General features: G+C 42.7%; 1 protein-coding gene across 8 annotated transcripts in view; it reads left to right on the forward strand.

Moving 5' to 3' along the window:
* Positions 1 to 19,736, forward strand: part of TAFA5 (TAFA chemokine like family member 5) — a 343,012-nt gene that overhangs the window by 161,752 nt on the left and 161,524 nt on the right. For all 8 annotated transcript variants that reach the window (XM_083463853.1, XM_083463852.1, XM_083463855.1 and 5 more), the window contains exon 2: positions 10,978 to 11,127. In XM_083463853.1, coding sequence (XP_083319979.1) covers positions 10,978 to 11,127 — 150 coding nt within the window. The remainder of the gene's footprint in view (positions 1 to 10,977; positions 11,128 to 19,736) is intronic.

Raw genomic sequence — 19,736 nt, forward strand, 5'->3', positions numbered from 1 at the left:
CATCAGAGTGCAAGTAGATAAATAGGTACCGCTCCGGCAGGAAGGTAAACAGTGTTTCTGTGCACTGCTCTGGTTTCTGTGTTACATTGCGCCTGAAGCGGCTTAGTCATGCTGGCCACATGACCCGGAAAAACTGTCTGCGGACAAACACCGGCTCCCTCAGCCTGTAAAACGAGATGAGTGCTGCAACCCCAGAGTTGTCTGCGACTGGACTTAACTGTCAGGGGTCCTTTACCTTTACCTTTAACCTACTTTGATTATGCTTGGAGAGAGGCATGGCAGAAACGAAGGAAACACTGGATTAAGCCATGGTGTTTTATACAATCACAAAGGATATCCTGGAGGGTTATATATAATCATAGGTATTTTTTGTTTTGTTTTTTTAAGGTAAAGGACCCCTGGATGGTTAGGTCCAGTCAAAGGTGACTATGGGGTACGGTGCTCAACTCGATTTAGGCCGAGGAAGCCGTCATTTGTCCACAGACAGTTTTCTGGGTCATGTGGTCAACGTGACTAAACCGCTTTTGGTGCAACGGGACACTGTGATGAGTGCCAGAGTGCACAAAAACGCCATTTACCTTCCCGCCACAGTGGTGCCTATTTATCTACGCGCACTGGTGGGCTTTCGAACTGCTAGGTTGGCAGAAGCTGGGGGACAGAGCAATGGAAGCTCACTCCGTCACGAGGATTTGAACCGCTGCCCTTCCGATTGGCAAGCCCAAGAGGCTCCATGGTTTAAACCACAGCGCCACCTGCTCCCCTACCTTTATCTTTACCTATATATAGTCATATGACCATAGCAACAGCATGGGAAAGTTGGCCTTCAAGTTCCTGCTTAGGTCAGCTTTGCAAATAAGTCCACAAAATCCATTGGCCTAGAGAAAGGTGAGGAGGAGAATGTAGCCTGCAGAAGCTAGCTGGCAGAAAATGGGTGAAGAGCTCTTCTTCGTTTGCAGCCTAATTCATTTCTGTGCTGGTCCTGGAAGAAGGAGTTTCCTTCTGACAGCCCACTTCATCTCTGCACCGAGACCAAAGAAGGGAGATATGTGGGACTTGCTCACTCACCTGCATGGAGATGAGTGAGCAAGTTGCCTATGTTATTGTTGCCTATGGCTACCAAGCTACTGCTTAAATAAGGTCTGGCTTAGATCATTTGCTTCATTTACCACAGCATATGTTTTCTCTTCTCTCTTTAGAGGATTGCTAATCTGTATGTTAACTTTCTTCCTTTTTCAAAATACGTTTTTTATTAAGTTTTACATAACAAATTTAAATTCCAACATTAAACATCAACACCATCATTTAGGATTCCCTGAATCTTTCGACTCCCCTCTGCGCTTCCATGGTTACCATTATCAATCTCTTTTTTTTTTTTTTGCAACTGCTTCCCTTATTTTCTCTATTTTTATTTACCATAGTTTTTCATCCATTACAAGCATTATTCAAATCCTGCTCAAGTTTTTAGTTGTTTACTGCATCTGTATGTTAACTTTCATCTCTATGATTCAAATGTGGTTTAACCAATCAGTGAGTGATAGGTGAAACAGGTAAATTTTCTGTCAACAGTTTCTTATTTTTGCTGTCAGAATGGGTCTTTAAAACCAAATATGCACAGGACTTGTGCTCAGTCTTTTTGTATGGTATTGTTGAACTGCTACCACATTTATCACTGTTAAGTTGTGGGTTGACATAGCAGCCGGCACAGCGATTTCCTCAAGTAGCTCTTTATTTTGGTAAGCTGGAATAGAACTGACTGCGAACAGCTCAGCCGGCCTGTATTTATAGGCAGCCGGCTGTCAACATTGTAACCACAACAGCCCAGAGTTCCCGCCTAAAATAACTGACGCGGACCTGAGTGAAAACTATCTACAGACCTGAGTGAAAACTATATACAGTATCCCCCTGTTGGCCCAGGGTGAAACTACACTACATAACAATCACCCTGCTGGATTTCTGTTTCCAGTGCCTGTGAACTTTATCAAAGAGGTGAAAGAAGCCAACAGTCTTCTTCTCCTTTTTAGTTCCATATGATTGTATCCTTCCTTTTAATCCCACTGTTATCAACTTTTATTTGAGATGGAGCATTATTCCCAATGTACATTTCATTATGCCATCATATGTAATATATCTGGTACAGGGACGCGGATGGTGCTGTGGTCTAAACCACTGAGCCTCTTGGGCTTGCCGATCAGAAGGTCAGTGGTTCGAATTCCCGCAACGGGGTGAGCTCCTGTTGCTCTGTCCCAGCTCCTGCCAACCTAGCAGTTCAAAAACACGTCAAAGTGCTGCAAGTAGCTAAATAGGTGCCACTGCAGCGGGAAGGTAAACAGTGTTTCTGTGTGCTCTGGTTTCCATCACGATGTCCCATTACGCCAGAAGCAGTTTAGTCATGCTGGCCACATGACCCAGAAATCTGTCTGTGAACGGCCTGAAAGCGAGATGAGCACCGCAACCCCATAGTCGCCTTTGACTGGACTTAACTGTCCAGGGTCCTTTTACCTTTTTACCTTATTTTGGTGTGGGTTAGTGTTTGTGGATGTTAGTAATAGGAGTAAATTGTTCTGTTGCTTGCCCTGAATGTATTTTTGCAGGTAGCCATTGGCAAAGGTGTGCGAATGATAAAGATTGTGTACATTTGAATGCAGCTCCCACCAAGGGTGTTTGTAAGTCCTTGAGCATGTTTCCAATTAGTATGTGTAGGGCCTCTCAAAATATGACAGTGAAGTTATTTAATTTGGCCTAATATGATTGTAATTCCACTGATGGAATATTGGTAAAAAAATATAACTGAAAACCCTGTTGGAAAAGTAGAAGTATGTTCTTCCTTTCCATTTACCCTGTGGAAGATTTCTGTAAATGCTTTCTGACTGCTCTTTTTGAATAATGCTACTTTGGTGTTAAAATTACATCTTTGTTTTAAAAACTCTCAGTACTTTAGGTATAATAGTCGTTGCTTTTGTGTCTGGAGTGCATCTTCCTTTATTTTCTTCAGTTTTCATATAATGCTTTGATTAGGTGCAACCGTACAAGTATATTGCAGTACCTCATTTATGCTGAAACCTGTACGAGGTATGAAAATCCCTGAACAGAATTTGTAATGTATGTATTTGAACAGTGCAAACCTACCTTTCTTTTCTGTTGCTAAATTCTAGGGAGCCTGTAGGCCTGCTTTCGCTTCCTATGATTCCAGCAGTCATCGGACTCATTTGATTAGAGATAGCTGCATTCAGTTTTAAAATGGAATGGTAATAGAATAAGCTTATCTCATATCAGCTGTGCAGTTTTGTTGGACCAAACTGACATAAATTTATGAAATCTGATGACAGTAGTAAACTGAAGCTGTCTAGCTCAAAATTGCTAAGGAAGCGATGGAGAAGCAGGCATTAATGAGCTGGGAAATTTTTCATCTGGAGCAGTAAACAAGAAACTACACATTTTAGAACTGGGCCTCAGATTTGAAAGCAAATGTTTATAAATACTGTACTGGACACTGCCAATAGATTGACTGCCAGTAGATTGTGCTTAATGTAACAATCCTTATTCTTGCAAATAGCCACATTGTTAATGTCAAGTATGTGATATGTGGGGTACGGCATACCCCTCAACATTTCTCTGATGAAAGTTGGGACAACAACAACAACAATTTTATTATGTATACCCTGCCCATTTGACTGGGTTGCCCCAGCCACTCTGGCTTCCAACATATATAAAAGCATAATAAAACATTAAACAACTTCCCTACATAGGGCTGCCTTCCGATGTATTCTACTAAAGATTTTAGAGTTACTTATCTCCTAGGCTCGAGAGTTGCATAACTCCATACCCTCCAACATTTATCTGATGAAAATAGGAATGTTCTACCATACCCTCCAGCATTTCTCCAATGAATTTTTCCCAAGGAAAAGAGGGACATTCTTGCATCAAATAATAATAATAATAATAATAATAATAATAATAATAATAATAGCTTGGATTTGATATCCCACTTTATCACTACCCTAAGGAGTCTCAAAGCGGCTAACATTCTCATTTCCCTTCCTCCCCCACAACAAACACTCTGTGAGGTGAGTGGGGCTGAGAGACTTCAAAGAAGTGTGACTAGTCCAAGGTCACCCAGCAGCTGCATGTGGAGGAGCGGGGAATCGAACCCGGTTCACCAGATTACGAGTCCACTGCTCTTAACCACTACACCACACTGGCTCTAAATAAAAAAACCGGGGTGGCTTCTGTAAATCCAGGACTGTCCTTGGAAAATAGGGACACTTGGAGGGGCTGTATATGGATGAGGAAATACCTAAATGTTGAAGAAGAATGGAATATTTCATCAAATTTTCATGTTACTTGTACTGCACTCAGAATGTTCAAGCATTAGAAGTCCTTGTTGTTGTTGCTTAGTCATTTAGTCGTGGCCGACTCTTCGTGACCCCATGAACAAGGGCATGCCAGACACTCCTGTCTTCCACTGCCTCCCACAATTTGGTCAAACTCATGTTCATAGCTTTGAGAACAATGTCCAACCATCTCTTCCTCTGTCGTCCCCTACTCCTTGTGCCCTCAATCTTTCCCAACATCAGGGTCTTTTCCAAGGAGTCTTCTCCTCTCATGAGGTGGTCAAAGTATTGGAGCCTCAGCTTCAGGATCTGTCCTTCCAGTGAGCACTCAGGGCTGATTTCCTTCAAAATGGATAGGTTTGATCTTCTTGCAGTCCATGGGACTCTCAAGAGTCTCCTCCAGCACCGTCCTACTTACTCATTATCTCCACACACTTACTTTTACACAGTGGGAGAGAAACAGGGCCATAGCTACTAGCTCATCCCTGACATAATGTTCTCATGGGCCCTACCTTACATGTAGATATGTCCACAGAGGGACAGCTATGTGCATGCAACTGTTTGTGTGTATAGAATTTCTGCTGCCTGGGTGACACACTGGCTTATTATTATTATTATTTTAACAGTACCCTTCATCCTAGGATCACAGGGTGGTTTACAATGTAAAAACACAGAAATACATAGCATAGCAACATACAAAAACAATATCAACCCACCAAACAGTTTAAAGGCCACAGATTATTTAATTAGTCAAAGGCCTAACTTAAAAAAGATAGGCAAGACTACCACCAACTGGCTATCTTTCAGTACTGTGCAAACAGCGAAAGATGTCACCAAAACATGTAGAATTCAAAATATCGGAGTGTCTGATACCTGGCTACCCTACCAGAGCGGTGAGCACAAACAGAAAGTAACTGTAAAAGTTTAACTTTTGTATATCAAAATTTCTTATTAGGTGTTCATAAAAGCCTGAGTCAGGGCTACTAATGGTATGGTGGCTAAGTGGTTTTACTTGAAAGAGATCAGTGAGCAGAACTGGTCTACGAGATGCGGACCAGAACTTTCTGTTTTGTAGTTTCTTAGCTCTTGCATACCCCAATTTTCCATACCTGTCGTGCTGTTTGTTTATGAATTAATCAATCAATAAATTAATTAATCAGTTTGGTCACTACAAAATTCTCAACTGGTAGCCAGGGGGCTGTGAGTTGAATTTTCTTTCAATCCATATTTGGGAGCCTTCAGGATCTTTCACCTTATGATGGTGATATCTCATTGGTAAAGCCTTGCAGAAGCCTTCTTTGGTGCTCACGAGGTCCTGCCCACAGCCACTGACATTCAGCTTGAAGCATCCTTTGGTAGCCAATATATACCATATTTTTTGCTCTATAAGACTCACTTTTCCCCTCCTAAAAAGTAAGGGGAAATGTGTGTGCGTCTTATGGAGCGAATGCAGACTGCACAGCTATCCCAGAAGCCAGAACAGCAAGAGGGAATGCTGCTTTCACTGCGGACTGATCCCTCTTGCTGTTCTGGCTTGCTGTTCTGGCTTCTGAGATTCAGATTTTTATTTTTTTTTTGTTTTCCTCCTCCAAAAACTAGGTGCGTCTTGTGGTCTGGTGCGTCTTATAGAGAGAAAAATATAGTGATAGGTTGTGGGATGTGTGGGGCTCTCACAACAGTTTGTCCAGTTTGCAGATGTGCCCACAGCCTCCACACCTCAAGTTGGCAATAAGGCTGGGCAATATATCAACATATCATCCCAAACCAGATTGAAGTCCATATTGTGATACCAGTTTCATAATTTTTGACCTGGCAATGTATGGTGAATCATGGTGTGGGTGGGTGGGTGTGTCTGCTGTGAAAAAAATCAGAATGTGGGAAAAACTGTGAAGCCAGCCAATGCTTCTCTCGATTCCTGCAGCCCCTGTTAACTCTGCTGGCTAAGCTCGCCCCAGGGGGCATCGAATCATAAGAGCAGGCGCCAGCAAAAATCACAATGTGGGGGGAAACTATGAAGTCATCCACTTGCCTCTACATAAATCCATCCTTATATCAGATGTGATGATATATCAGAATATCGTGATGTATAACAGGTAAAGGGATCCCTGACCATTAGGTCCAGTCGTGACTGACTCTGGGGTTGTGGCGCTCATCTCGCTTTACTGGCTGAGGGAGCCAGCGTACAGCTTCTGGGTCATGTGGCCAGCATGACTAAGCAACTTCTGGCGAACCAGAGCAGCACACGGAAATGCCGTTTATCTTCCCGCCAGAGCGGTACCTATTTATCTACTTGCACTTTGATGTGCTTTTGAACTGCTAGGTTGGCAGGAGCAGGGGCCGAGCAACAGGAGCTCACCCCGTCGCCGGGATTTGAACCGCTGTCCTTCTGATTGGCAAGTCCTAGGCTCTGTGGTTTAACCCACAGCGCCACCCGCGTCCCAATCGTGATGTATAGCTGGTAATAAATCATGATGCTGAAAAGCAGATATCGCCCAGCCCTAGTTGGCAGCCTCTGCTCTGGAGTGTATATATTGTTCATGCACATATGATATAGGCATACTTCTTAGTCTTCCTTAGGAAATCTGCAAAAATCCTTTATACAGTGGCTATTGGGATTCACTTCTTCATAGCAGATGTGATATCTGCAGGTAAAATTTGTTAGCAGCGAATTAGTCAAATGAACCTTTGTACATTTTGAGTTATAAAAAGAGCTTGTGTTGCTAGGCATCCAAATGACGGCACATGGGGAAAAATTACTGTGTGAGAGTGTAGCATAAGGCTGCATGTGCAATTCAGAGAAATACATTTCTAGATTAATATAAAACAAAGTTGTTTTTTAAAGGTCTCTAGAATGCTAAGTTCAAACAGGACAGAACCTCTTGCTGGCATAGGATCCTGTAAGAAAATGTTTCAATGTTCATTGTGCCTTCTATGACTAAACAAAGGTACCCTCCCTGCAACAGGACAAAACTGCTTTCAGTCATGCAGGATTGCCCTGATAGTACCTCTAAAGGTAAAGGACGCCTGACAGTTAAGTCCAGTTGCGAACGACTTTGGGGTTGCAGTGCTCATCTCGCTTTACTGGCCAAGGGAGCTGGTGTTTGTCTGCAGACAGTTTTTCTGGGTCATGTGGCCAGCATGTCTAAGCCACTTCCGGCAAAACCAGAGCAGTGCACGGAAATGCCGTTTACCTTCCCACCGGAGTGGTACCTATTTATCTACTTGCACTCTGACATGCTTTCGGACTGCTAGGTTGGCAGGAGCTGCAACAGAGCAACGGGAGCTCACCCCATCGCTGGGATTCGAACCGCCGACTTTCTGATCGGCAAGCCCAAGGCTCTGTGGTTTAGACCACAGCGCCACCTTCAGCCAATTGCCAATAGGTGCCTGGGATTCACATTTTCACAGGTACAGAATGCAGCATATTCCTGATGATTTAAAAAAGGGTTATATTTGCAACAGAAGTGCATCACTGAGAAAGTTAATGTGTTCTGATTACCATAAATGGAAACCATATTTAGAATACATTTATTGGGTTGCAGCTAATAGTGTCCATGAACTAGCAGAATGGGTATCCATTTGCACAATGGAATGCCCATTTGCACGCACAATTGAATAACGTCACTCTCCCTTACCCAATGTGCCTTCCAGATTGCTCCGAAAGGTTAGGGAAGCATCTACTATTGACCTTGTATTTGGAATTTAATGTATTTAATGCACACACACCCTCTGCCCAATTATGAAGGGTTCTTATAAATGCCAGAAAGGTGGTATCTGCTCTTTCACGTTCTTGTGCAAATTCAAATTTCTGCTGCTATATAACTTTCAGCATATTGCAGATATTAGCATAACTGTGTGATCCGGTCTACTTGCACCTGCACTTCATTCCTATTTTCAGATTTCCCGACGATTAAATGCATTCTGCCTGTGCAGGTTCACATAAATAAAGTTAACATTATATATTCAATCATGAGCCAATAACTGGGGGCTCTGTTCTGTCTTGCAGGAGGCAAACATAAAACACCTGTTTAGGGGGAAAGTTATGTTTTTATTGGCTCTACATTAAGAACCAGGACATAATCTACAATCTAGCAGCTGCAACAAAACAAACAGTGCCATCCTCCATTTTTGTTTTTTTTAAAAGCTTACCGGCGGGAGGGGAATTACTTTTTTAAAAAATTAACCTAGTTAAACAATCGCTGCTTAGCCACCATGGTTAGAGAGCTCCAGCAGCAGTGGGACTTTGTGTGCACATTGGGAACTGAGCCCAGTGTTACCCAGGCAGCATGCAGCCACACATTGTGTTGGTGTAGGGTGGGCGGAGCTGAGCAAACAGACTATGGAAGCCAGTGATGGCCAAACTTGGCCCTCTAGTTGTTTTGGGACTACAATTCCCATCATCCCTGACTACTGGTCCTGTTAGAGATCATGGGAGTTGTAGTCCCAAAACAGCTGGAGGACCAAGTTTGGCCATCACTTTCTCTTACAGTGTTGTTTTGATTCTTTGCCTTCCTGAACTAGGTTGATTGGGTTGTTCTGTTGGTTGGCTGTTCCTATCATCATCATCATCAAACCTTTTATTGGCATCACATCCAAACATCCAAAACAAATCAATACAGAATTAGCACTTCCCCAGTGGCACAAAACATTTACTAAAAGAAAGGAGGCAGAGCAGTCTATCGTCACATCTCTAGGTCTCCAGGGAGATCGGGCGTCTGCAGTGTATTTTGACGACAAAAAACCAAATAGAGATATTTAGCCACTAACTTGGTGAGCTCCTGATCATTTCCCAGTAATATAAAATGTATGACCTCCAACTCTAGTTTCCATTTGGGGATGCAGAGTTGATCTAGAAATTGCTGACGGAGATCAGCATATAGTTTATTATTAAGAACCATATGTGTAAGGGTTTCCACCAGGTGGTCTTCACATGGGCAAGTTCTTTCTCCTTCCACCCTGCCTGAGAACCTTCCGCAAAGGAGGTTTGATGGATTTGAATTAAACCTGTCCGGTGAAAATGACCTTCTTTCTTGAGGGTTAAGCAGAAACTCAAGGTAATTGTGGTTAGTTTCATGTGTCCAAGAAAGTTGAAAGTTGAAAATAAAGTGGGGAACATGTTTTCTCTGCTGCTACTGTTAGTTCCTGGCACTCAGTATCCTAGTTTTTATTATAGCCTTGGCAGATGGTAGGGACATCGGTCACAAAAGTTCCACTGACAGCCTCAGTTGCTGCACCTTCTTGTTAAACTGTTGTAGCCCTGGGGAAAGAAAGGGGTCTAACAAAACTTCGCTGTTCCTATCATTATCCCTATTTAGTTGGTCATTTTGGGCAGCCATGTGTTGGAATTTCACAGAGCAGACTTTGGGTGAGCATCTTTAGGTACCTTTATGGTGAATGGCGAGACCAGGGAGTAACCTTCCAGGTTTGTGAGGACTCTTGTCTTGGTAAGGATCACCTTGGGGGCAAACCCCCCTGAGAGTGAGTGGGTCAAGAAGGCCTCCCTACCTCCCCTCAGGCATGGGGCTGATAAAAGGGGGTGGTAGTGGAACCTAAGGCAATTCCCCTTTTCATGTAGCAAGGCAGGCTTCACCCAAAAGTGAGGTTCCCACACAGTCACACTGCAGATAATTTGTATAAATTTAAATAAGCATGCCCCCATGTTTTACCCAAACTTTTCTTGTGTCACGCCTTTTTATTTCATAGCTGTGGCTGCTACAGGCAACCCCAGTTTGTGTTGGAGTTGTGTTCTGGGTCATTGTGTGCTTGCACGAAATTGTGTGCAATTGAAATATTCTGCCTCATTCCACTCCCATCCCTCCCTGCTCCACTCTTTTAGTAACATCTTTTATGATGTTTCCAGGTGGCTTCTGTGTTCAGTGCTGTGCACATGTGCACAATCTCACACATATCCTTTGCGCCTAAAATGGGGTTTGCCTGTATAAGGTTTTCTGCCGATATAATTTTTTGCCTTAAAATTTTTTTAGAGTAGTAATCCTATTGTTTTGTTTTTTTTAAAGGAGTAGTAATATAGAAATATTATGGGAAAGATCTCAAGTTGAAGGGGGCGATATTTTATTTCCTGAGTAATTCCTATTGCTTAGAATTGTTTAAAGCAATTACATATTTTATGCTGATGTTTTGTAACAGAAATAAGATTGAAGCAGAGTAATGATGGAGCTTTTATCTGGCTGCAGTTTGTTATTTTTAAACTGTACTGTGTTTCACCAAAGTTGTGGAGGTATGGATCCATAATTCCAGGGATTTTGGATAAAGGATAGGTAATTCTTAACATACCTCTATTCCCTTTGAATACTTTTGTGCTTCTTGCACAAGTGTACTTGAAATAAATCTTTTATTTTAATCACTACTAAAGTAGTTCTTTCAACAAAGTAAAAGTGATTTGTTCCATGAAACCATTTATAGAAAATAGTTTTCTGACTGGTCCAGACTGAAAGTTTTCATTTGGCTAGAACAAGGAGAATATGCTGGTTACCTCTGTTTTTATTGTATCCATAAGCTCGTTTTCCATTTGTTGTGGAGTGCCTGTGTGCCTGCTACGACAATGGATTGTGACCTTTTTTTTCTGTAATAGAGTGGCTATGGTGCATTCAGTGACTATGGTACCTGTTGCTGGTTCTTTTTCCAGGTCAATTGGCTGCAGGTACATGTGAGATTGTTACGCTGGACAGAGATAGCAGTCAGCCCCGAAGGACTATAGCCCGACAAACAGCTCGTTGTGCATGTAAAAAAGGACAGATTGCCGGTACAACGAGAGCAAGGCCAGCCTGCGTCGATGGTAAGAGACAAAAGATCATTTAACTTAATATCCGCCCAGCACGGAATTGGTTATCAAGCACTTTATTTGTTCAGATTGAAAAAGGGTCTTGTCAAATATTTGTGCAATCACCAGCCAAGTGAACATGTTGACCCGAGGATTACGCTGGAAATTCTTGTGCACATTAACTGTGTGCCTCTAACAGGCAATTGACTCGCTTTCTCTTCTGGTCTGAAGCCTTTGTTTTCTGTTAGCTGATGAAGTTGAGAAATGTCCGGTCATTTCTCCATGGATCTGTATCTGTGGGATGGTTGTGTGTCAGTTCCATACCAATGGCCAACCAAGCCATGCTGTCCAGATGGCGTATTGGAACAAGCGCTGTACGTTTTCTCTGCCAGAATCCACAGACTTAGAATTGGTTTTGTAATGGGGTGGGAAATGGATGTCCTGCATTGCAGTACTATTGTGTTAAGAGAGAGATTGCTTCTCGAAAACCTTTCTATTGCTTCCTCCGAGCATCAAGAGCTGGGTTCACAGCCAGCCTAACTGGCGTTGCTAGTTTAATACTCTACATCTTAATTTGAATCGTAGCCAGCGTGACCACTCCTGCATGAAAGTTAATGTGGTTGGGGAAAGGTGGAAGTGCTGGTGAATATGACATTAGAATGGAACTGTTGTATTATACCTTATATTTCTGCTGCCCCTTACCTCATTAAAAACGTCATTCTGTATGATTCACTGCAGATGCAGTGTGTTGCCTGCAGCTTGCAAAAATGCTGATGTCGAGGGAGGATGAAAATATTTCACTTTGAAATCATTTTTATGTCTCAAATGAGCTGCTGTATTCCAACTAAGACACCAGTGGTGCAGTCAGCAGTGTAAGCCTGCTGATGAAAACTTACCGACAAACGTTCAGGTTGCAATTAAACTGAGATAAAACAGGACTCCTGTTATAAATAGACAGCATTAAAAATAGCATGTTTTGATTTAGGTTTTGCAGGGGAAAATACAAACGGATGCTTCTGTAAAAAAAAAGATAATAAATTCAGCTCTGCTTTGAAAAATGACTCACACTTGAGCCCATTAAAAAAAATAAAAATGCTGAGACTTCAGTACCATTTCATCAGAATTTGACTCCCCCACTGACTATCAAAGAAGACAGCGCAAAGGGGATTTCATTGCCTGCCCACCAAGCTAAATATAAAGCATCACATCCATTCTATTTTTGTGTTTTGCCTTCATTCTTGTTGGTGCTCTAAAATCTGCTTGTTCTTTATATTTGCTCCATCATATTTTGCCATGGTATGTTTAATTGTTTCCCCCCTTCCCTTTAGATTTAAATAATGCAGTTCTAAGTCAAAGATCTTAATAGGTCTACTAATTTTGGAATTGCATTTGATTTGTCTGGCATGTTAACTTGCTTTATTTTTGCATAGTTTAAAGATTCCCATCCAACTTTTCCTCTAGTATACTCAGTTTATGATATATTTGAGTTCTTCTACCTGAAGATATAGATGCAGCTTTGGTTGAACCAGAGTCATTATGTGCATATGATTTAGATATGTATTAGTGTTGAGTGGACCCATGTTCTACATTCGCAGACTCATTTATTCTGTACCAATGAAATAAAAAATATATATTTTATTTTGATTTAGGATAGATTTTGTTATGAATTCTGTTCTTTTATTCCCATCGTGCATGTTATTTATTAATACCCTATTTGGAAGTAAACTTTATTACAACCCATATAATTTATAACCAAAAATGTGTATCAGATTCTGTGTAAGTTGTCATTATAAAATATTTATCAGCATCATTTTCTTAAATAATTCAAATAGTGAACTCAAGTGGCTTAGTGTCTATCAGGTTGGTAGTAAAGAGACTACCTCAAATTAGAATATTGATTAGTGCATAGTCAGGGAACTCCCTAGTTATTTAGAAGGATGTAAGTATGTATAAGTAACCCTGAAATGACCTGATAAGGACTTACGAATCTGAAGAATTTAGGGGTTGTTGATGCTATAAACAGTTGAGCCTGTAGCAATGATAAATTCTAGAGCAGTGTTTCCCAAACTTGGGTCTCCAGCGGTTTTTGGACTACAATTCCCATCATCCCTGACCACTAGTCTTGCTAGCTAGGGATGGTGGGAGTTGTAGTCCAAAAGCAGCTGAAGACCCAAGTTTGGGAAACACTGTTCTAGAGCAACTGAACTTGTTTGATAGAGCTTCAGACTGCATGCCAAAGGCAGGGACTTCTGCCTTTATTGTTACATTTTATTTAGGCAGAGGGAGAAACCCACTGCTGCACCTCACAGCTACCATAAATTCTGAATTTAGACTTTTTTTCTCCCTTTGTACTCTTTTTGCTTCTGCCACAGGAAGAAGGGCTGTAAAGATACTCAAAGTCAGAAGGACTATAATCTAGCAGTTAATTTTGATTGAGAGCAATTGAGACAGAGAATGTCAATGCATATGTTAATTACAAGAACAAAGTAAACTGAAATGTTTTAAAATATATATTAAATTAAGGTGAAATTATGAGCATAACATTTTAAAAACCATAGTGAAGTGCTATAACTTAATAAAATTAGATAAGGTTTCTGTAACTATAGTCAATTCACTAAGCGGTTGTTCTTGCTAGGGCAGCATACTGTTAACAAAATAAATAAAATCAGAAATAAAGCAAAGTAACCAATAGTTGCTATTAACATGTCAAAGGCAAACATGTAAAGGTAACCTGCCATCTTCAGTGTATCATTCTTAGTGCCATGGGATATTTGACAAAACATGTGGATAATGACTTTTCAGTTGACTAGCATTCCCAACCTAGATTTGTATTCATAACACTTCATAGTTCATTTCAAATCATGGTTTACCTCAATGTTATACAACAGCCTCTTAGATACAAGACTTTTATAGGTTTGATTCCCTGTTGCATCTCTGGTTTAATATTCACATATGTTAGTGTTCACATCTGATGACTAGCATGTTTTCACTTCACACTGATTTTTAATTTTTTTGGACCAGAATGTTAATCACATTACCTTCAGCTAATATTATTTTCTCTCTTCCCGTCCCAGACCCAGTTATCTTTGAAAACCTACAGAGAATAGTTGGGGTCAAAACTGACTGTGAATGAATCCTAGTGCTTTTCGTTGTGTCCTTGAAAGGGAGAATGTAAAATATGTTGCACTCTAAATATAGAAAATAAGAGCAATACATAATTAAATTAATGCACTAGAACTGTGATCCATGAAATAGTTACAGTTGACACTTGGATTTTAGCCATTCTAATTGCATTGACTTCAATGGGTGCAAATTGTTTTAAATTAAAGCACCGGGGCTTAAATAGCTTATCTTCAGTGAGACTAAAATGGCTGCACTCCAAATACCCTGTCTTAGTGTATTCATGAGCTGAGCTGAATAAGTACAGTTCTTATGACTATAAGAAGTTTTATGGATTGGTATCCGTTAAATTCCTGAAAATACTCTGAATGTACTGTAGGAGATCTCAGCCTTTAAATGTCATCCTACTTAAGATATAAGGCTTCTTAAGATTATAAATACTGAATTTATAGTGTGTGTTACTGCTTTCACTGGATATAAATCTAGCACAAATAAAACAAAAAAGGAAAGATCTGATGGATTTGTTACTAGCATGGTGTTGGCTGGTGGGGGAAACTTTAGGAAGACAGGTGTTTGTTGCTAAAACCTTGGGATTATTCCATATCCGTATTCAGACGAATAGGCTTGGATAATTTATTTCAAGACAGAAGAGCGAACTAGTTTCAGTAGTTATTGGTCTTCTCATATAACTGCTAATTAGGTATTGCGTGTTCAGATCCCGAGACCTCCCCAATAAATAAAGACACATTTGACTCAAATTTTTGTTCTGGTTTTTGGCAGAATTTAGGCCACAACTTTATTGATTACAGATAAGTGAGTGGTTGCATAGGCTCTGGTTTGACTAGCTCCCTACACCCTTGCAGGTAGCGCTGACGCAGAGCTCTATCATAGGTCAGCCAAAGGTGAACACCTGAGGCAGGTGAAAAGCCTGGGAACAGATTCTGTTCTCTCCCCAGATGCTTCCCTGGACTCAGGCATGGGCACAACCTCCTACCGGGGGTTGACCAAACCAATTTGAGTCCTTGGATTCCTTTAACAGAATACCCTTCACATAGGGATCGGCACAGCTCCGCATCCCTATCCATCTTGAACCAGTGCCTATCCACAACCTTACAAGTTGTGACGATTTGCTATGTGGCAGGTGAAACCCAAATGGCAACAGCCAATCAGCCAAGTGGGAAAATTCCTACCGTGCCCCTGTCCCAACGACAGATGACACACAACAGCATAGCAAGGTCAATTGCTGAAAAAACCCTAAATATAGGCAGAGGTGGGCAGGTGTTCTGATGCACGAGCGAAAAGAGGAAGCTCTACAACACGTGCATGGGTATAAATAGGTCCCTTGAACCGTTTGCCTTTTTTCCCATTGGCCAAATTGAACCCAGCAATGAGGGACCATGAATCGGGCGTTGTGGCTATCCAAATAACCCGACCCACACCCTTGGGTCAGTCACGTTGATCACACCGCAACATGTGCCCTCTGTGAGGAGGACACAATTTGTCAAGTTGCTAAACCAGTACACCTTTTTTTCCCATTCAAGGAAAAGAATAGTAGTATGGTCACAATTCTCACTATTGAGGAGGTGAGACATTGGTCAAAGTCTAACTTTATGCTCTTTAAAGGCTTATCGTTAATTCAACTCTTTCTTTTCACGTACTGTGAATACAGATAGACATAAGGATACAATAACTTCATAGGTCCCTTCCACATCTGTGTACACAGAAAGATCAGCCATGCATCATAATTGCAGAAAGAAATTCTAATAATACCATAGTAATTTGGATGCTAATGCAGCTTGGCAACCTGTGACTAGTGAAGATTTATTCTAGTTGAATGGAGAACGTTACTTGGATACCACAAGTATTTAATGTTTCAAATGAAACAGTCCAAATTATCTTGGAGCACAATGAAGTTCCTCAGCCATGAGGTAAAGACAGAGATACCGGCTGGTTCCAAGCTTTTAAGTTTTTTAATTGTGTTTCAGACAAGTTAGTCTGACACCGTATGTACACGAACACAGAAGAGATAGTAGACTTTTTTGGAATGTCACTATATCCTGATCTACATGGTAAAACCTGCAAGGAGGACATGACAACACCAGTGTGACAGCTGTCTTATGCAGTGGTTATAAATGCATTGGGTTATATTTAATTATGTCACCCTGTTTTCCTTGTACAATGGAACTTTTCAGCCTTATCTCCCTGTGTCCCTCCACAGTCTGCTTCAGAGTTTCCAAGGAGAGAACAGGGAGGGGAGGTCCAACTGTACTTGCGCAAATGGGTTGACTTAAATGGATACAACCAATCAGCTTGTATCACGTGGAGAATCATTGTACCAATATAAAACAATAATGATAATGTATGTGAAGCAGGCTTCTTCTACTAGTTCCAGAGATTATGGCCTTGGGATAGTCAGCCATCAAGTGTTATATCCGGAGTTTCGGTGGTGCTGATGACGTCCAAAACAGCTTTCACCATCTCTCCCTCATGAGAAGAATTAATTACAGTGGTACCTTGGTTTAGAACAGCTTAGCTTATGAACAACTTGGATTAAGAACGCTGCAAACCCGGAAGTAGGTGTTTTGGTTTGTGAACTTTGCCTTGGAATAAGAACAGGTTTCACTTCCTGTTGAGTGTGTTTCATTTGTAAATTGAGTCCCCCGCTGCTATGGGAAAGCACGCCATGGTTTAAGAGCACTTTGGTTTAAGAACGGACTTCCGGAACGGATTAAGTTCATAAACCACTGTACATCAAAGGCATACTTGGCAAGCACCATCCATAATTGATGTTAAGGCTAAAGCACCAACATGTTTGTGCACCGGCTGCTATCAAAGGTTGGGAAATCTGAGTGCACTTCCTGTGTGGTGTGGTCACTGATGGTAGAAGGGGAAAAAAGAAGTACCTTACAGATGATATACCAGTTATCATATGGACTTTGAAATTAGCACTGTTGGTTTTATGCAGCAGTTGCTCTTCATCCATCTGACCAATGTGTTTTGTGTTATAAGGAATCCCAATGACTGCTGGTGCAACTGAGATCTTCCTTCTGTCCAGCACACTGGGTTGGTTTTCTTATCTCCTGTGAAAGTGCTTATGCAGTTGTTGGGAAACGGCTGTGAGCCTCTGAATGTAAAAAAAAAAAAAAAAAAGATTGAAACATTACTGAGGTGGGGGAGAGAAGTGTTCTCTCATGCATTTCTATGGCTCATGTCTACAGTTTCCTGTGTTTTGTGGATAATTTTAAGAGGCAGAATAAGGTATGATGTTTCTTGTGTTTTACAGAGCTGACAGGCAAAGGAAAACATAGGTTGGTTACTGTGCAATCTGTTTTAATGTGCTCTAAAGTGGATGGTGCTGTGGTCTAAACCACAGAGCCTAAGGCTTGCTGATCGGAAGGTTGGTGGTTTGAATCCCTGCAACAGGGTGAGCTCCCGTTGCTTGGTCCCTGCTCCTGCCCACCTAGCAGTTCGAAAGCACGTCAAAGTGCAAGTAGATAAATAGGTACCCCTCCAGCGGGAAGGTAAACGGCATTTCCGTGCGCTGGTTTGCCAGAAGCGGCTTAGTCATGCTGGCCACATGACCCAGAAGCTGCAAGCGAGTTGAGCACCGCAACCCCAGAGTCGTCTGCGACTAGACCTAACGGTCAGGGGTCCCTTTACCTTTACCTAAAGCTGTTGAATGACAGCTACAGTCTCCCCACCTTACCCTGATCGATATTGTTCTTTATTCAAACTCCTTAATTACTGATGGCACCATCTTATAGCTTGTATGCACCACACCTCATCTTGCGTCGCTCATAAGGGATTTCCCCAATGTTTGTCCCTTTTAAATTTGCCTGATATGTGTGGTCCCTTCCCCTTCCTCATTTTGCTTCTTCCATCACCAATCATCTCCTTTGTGTTGTACTCATCTTTCTATTCTGTCCTATTTCTGTTGCTCCCTGAATACCATTTGGCTGTAGAGGTGATCTCTATTATGTCCTAGAAAGCATCCTAGGATGAAAATAGGTGTCGCCAAAGCATGAAGAAAGAATTATAGGTGATGAATAGCTATTCATGTTATAGTTTGCTTCTCTTGCTTCCCTGGAAATTATATTTCATCTGTAGTATCCCCAAAGACATGGAGATTTAACTATAAGCACAAATTACTTCATCTCTCACTTTAATGTGGTCTCCTTTGGGGTCTAACCTGGCAACAACATGGCAGCTGAGGCTGGGAAATGAAAACTGAGAGTGCTGGGAAATTTTAAGATTTAATTATTTAAACTGGAACTTCGCCAGGATGCAAGGTTTAACTCCCTCATGCATACAGACGCTGCCATGGGATCTTTAATTACATCAAATGCATGCTTTATTTTACTGGGGAAATGACATGTTCAAAAAACATAGTTCATCAGAAGGGAATGTTTGTTCATTGCATACATAATTCTGCCATTTGCATTCCGTGTTGTTCCCAGGTAATTTTGCCTTAGTGATCGCTAGGGATGCACCAAACCTGTTTCCTTATTTCTATTGAATTTTCTGCTTGGCTTCACTAAGCTCTCTGGTAGCCCCAGGTTCAAAGTTCAGATAGTCTTGCTTTTCTGTGTCTTAGCATGCAGGGTTCTTGTCCCATTGCCACTTAAACACACACACATACATACACACACACACAGTAATTTGCACAAAGTGAAGCAGGCTTTACATCATACATACACATTTTGGCGCGGGTGGCGCTGTGGGTTAAACCAGTGTTTCCCAACCGGTGTTCCGCGGCACACTAGTGTGCCGTGAGACACCGGCTGGTGTGCCGTGGGAGGGAGGCGGGCGAGTCGGGCGGCGAGAGGCGGGGCGGCGGCGGCGAGCACACGCGGGGCGGCGAGCGAGCGAGCTCCCACATCCCATCGCCGCTCGCTTCGGCCGGCCTACTGGAGGAAGGCGCGAAAACCCGGCGGGCTTTTGGGTGGGCGCCAAGCAAGAAAGGCGGGAAGGCTCTGGTCCCTCCCCTCCCGGCGGGGCTCCCGCACGCACCTTTCTGCGCCGCCGCGTCCCGCCTGAGCAGCAACAGGAGGAGGAGGAGGGAGGCCAGCGCCGGCCGGGTCCCCCGGGGGAGCGGGCGCTCCGGGCTGCTCACCATACCCCGCGTCTCGGGCGCAGCAGCCGGCAGTCCGAATGCATCCCGAGCCGCGCTGCTCTCGCCTTGCCTCCTTCTTCGCGCCTCCTCCCGGCTCGCGCGCCGTCCCTGCGCGGATCCGTCCAGCCTCCGGCCGCCGCCGCCGCCCCCTCCTCTTCCTCTCCTTCCCCCACCCACCAACCCGCACGGCGCGCTCCCACCGCCCCCGATGGGCGCAACCACTTCCGGGTCCGCTGCAGCCGCCCCTTCCCCGCCTCCGGCAGCCGAAAGTCCCCCAGCGGAGCCCGTCTGGCCGCTCCCCCCGCTCCCTGCCCACCTCCCGGTGTTGAGGCGCCCTCTTTCGTTGCTTCGCGGGGAGGGAAAAAACTTTGACTTTTGTGCGTCCCTCCCG

Source organism: Podarcis liolepis (assembly GCF_965112155.1).
Source record: "Podarcis liolepis genome assembly, chromosome: 10".
NCBI classification, from domain to species: domain Eukaryota; kingdom Metazoa; phylum Chordata; class Lepidosauria; order Squamata; family Lacertidae; genus Podarcis; species Podarcis liolepis.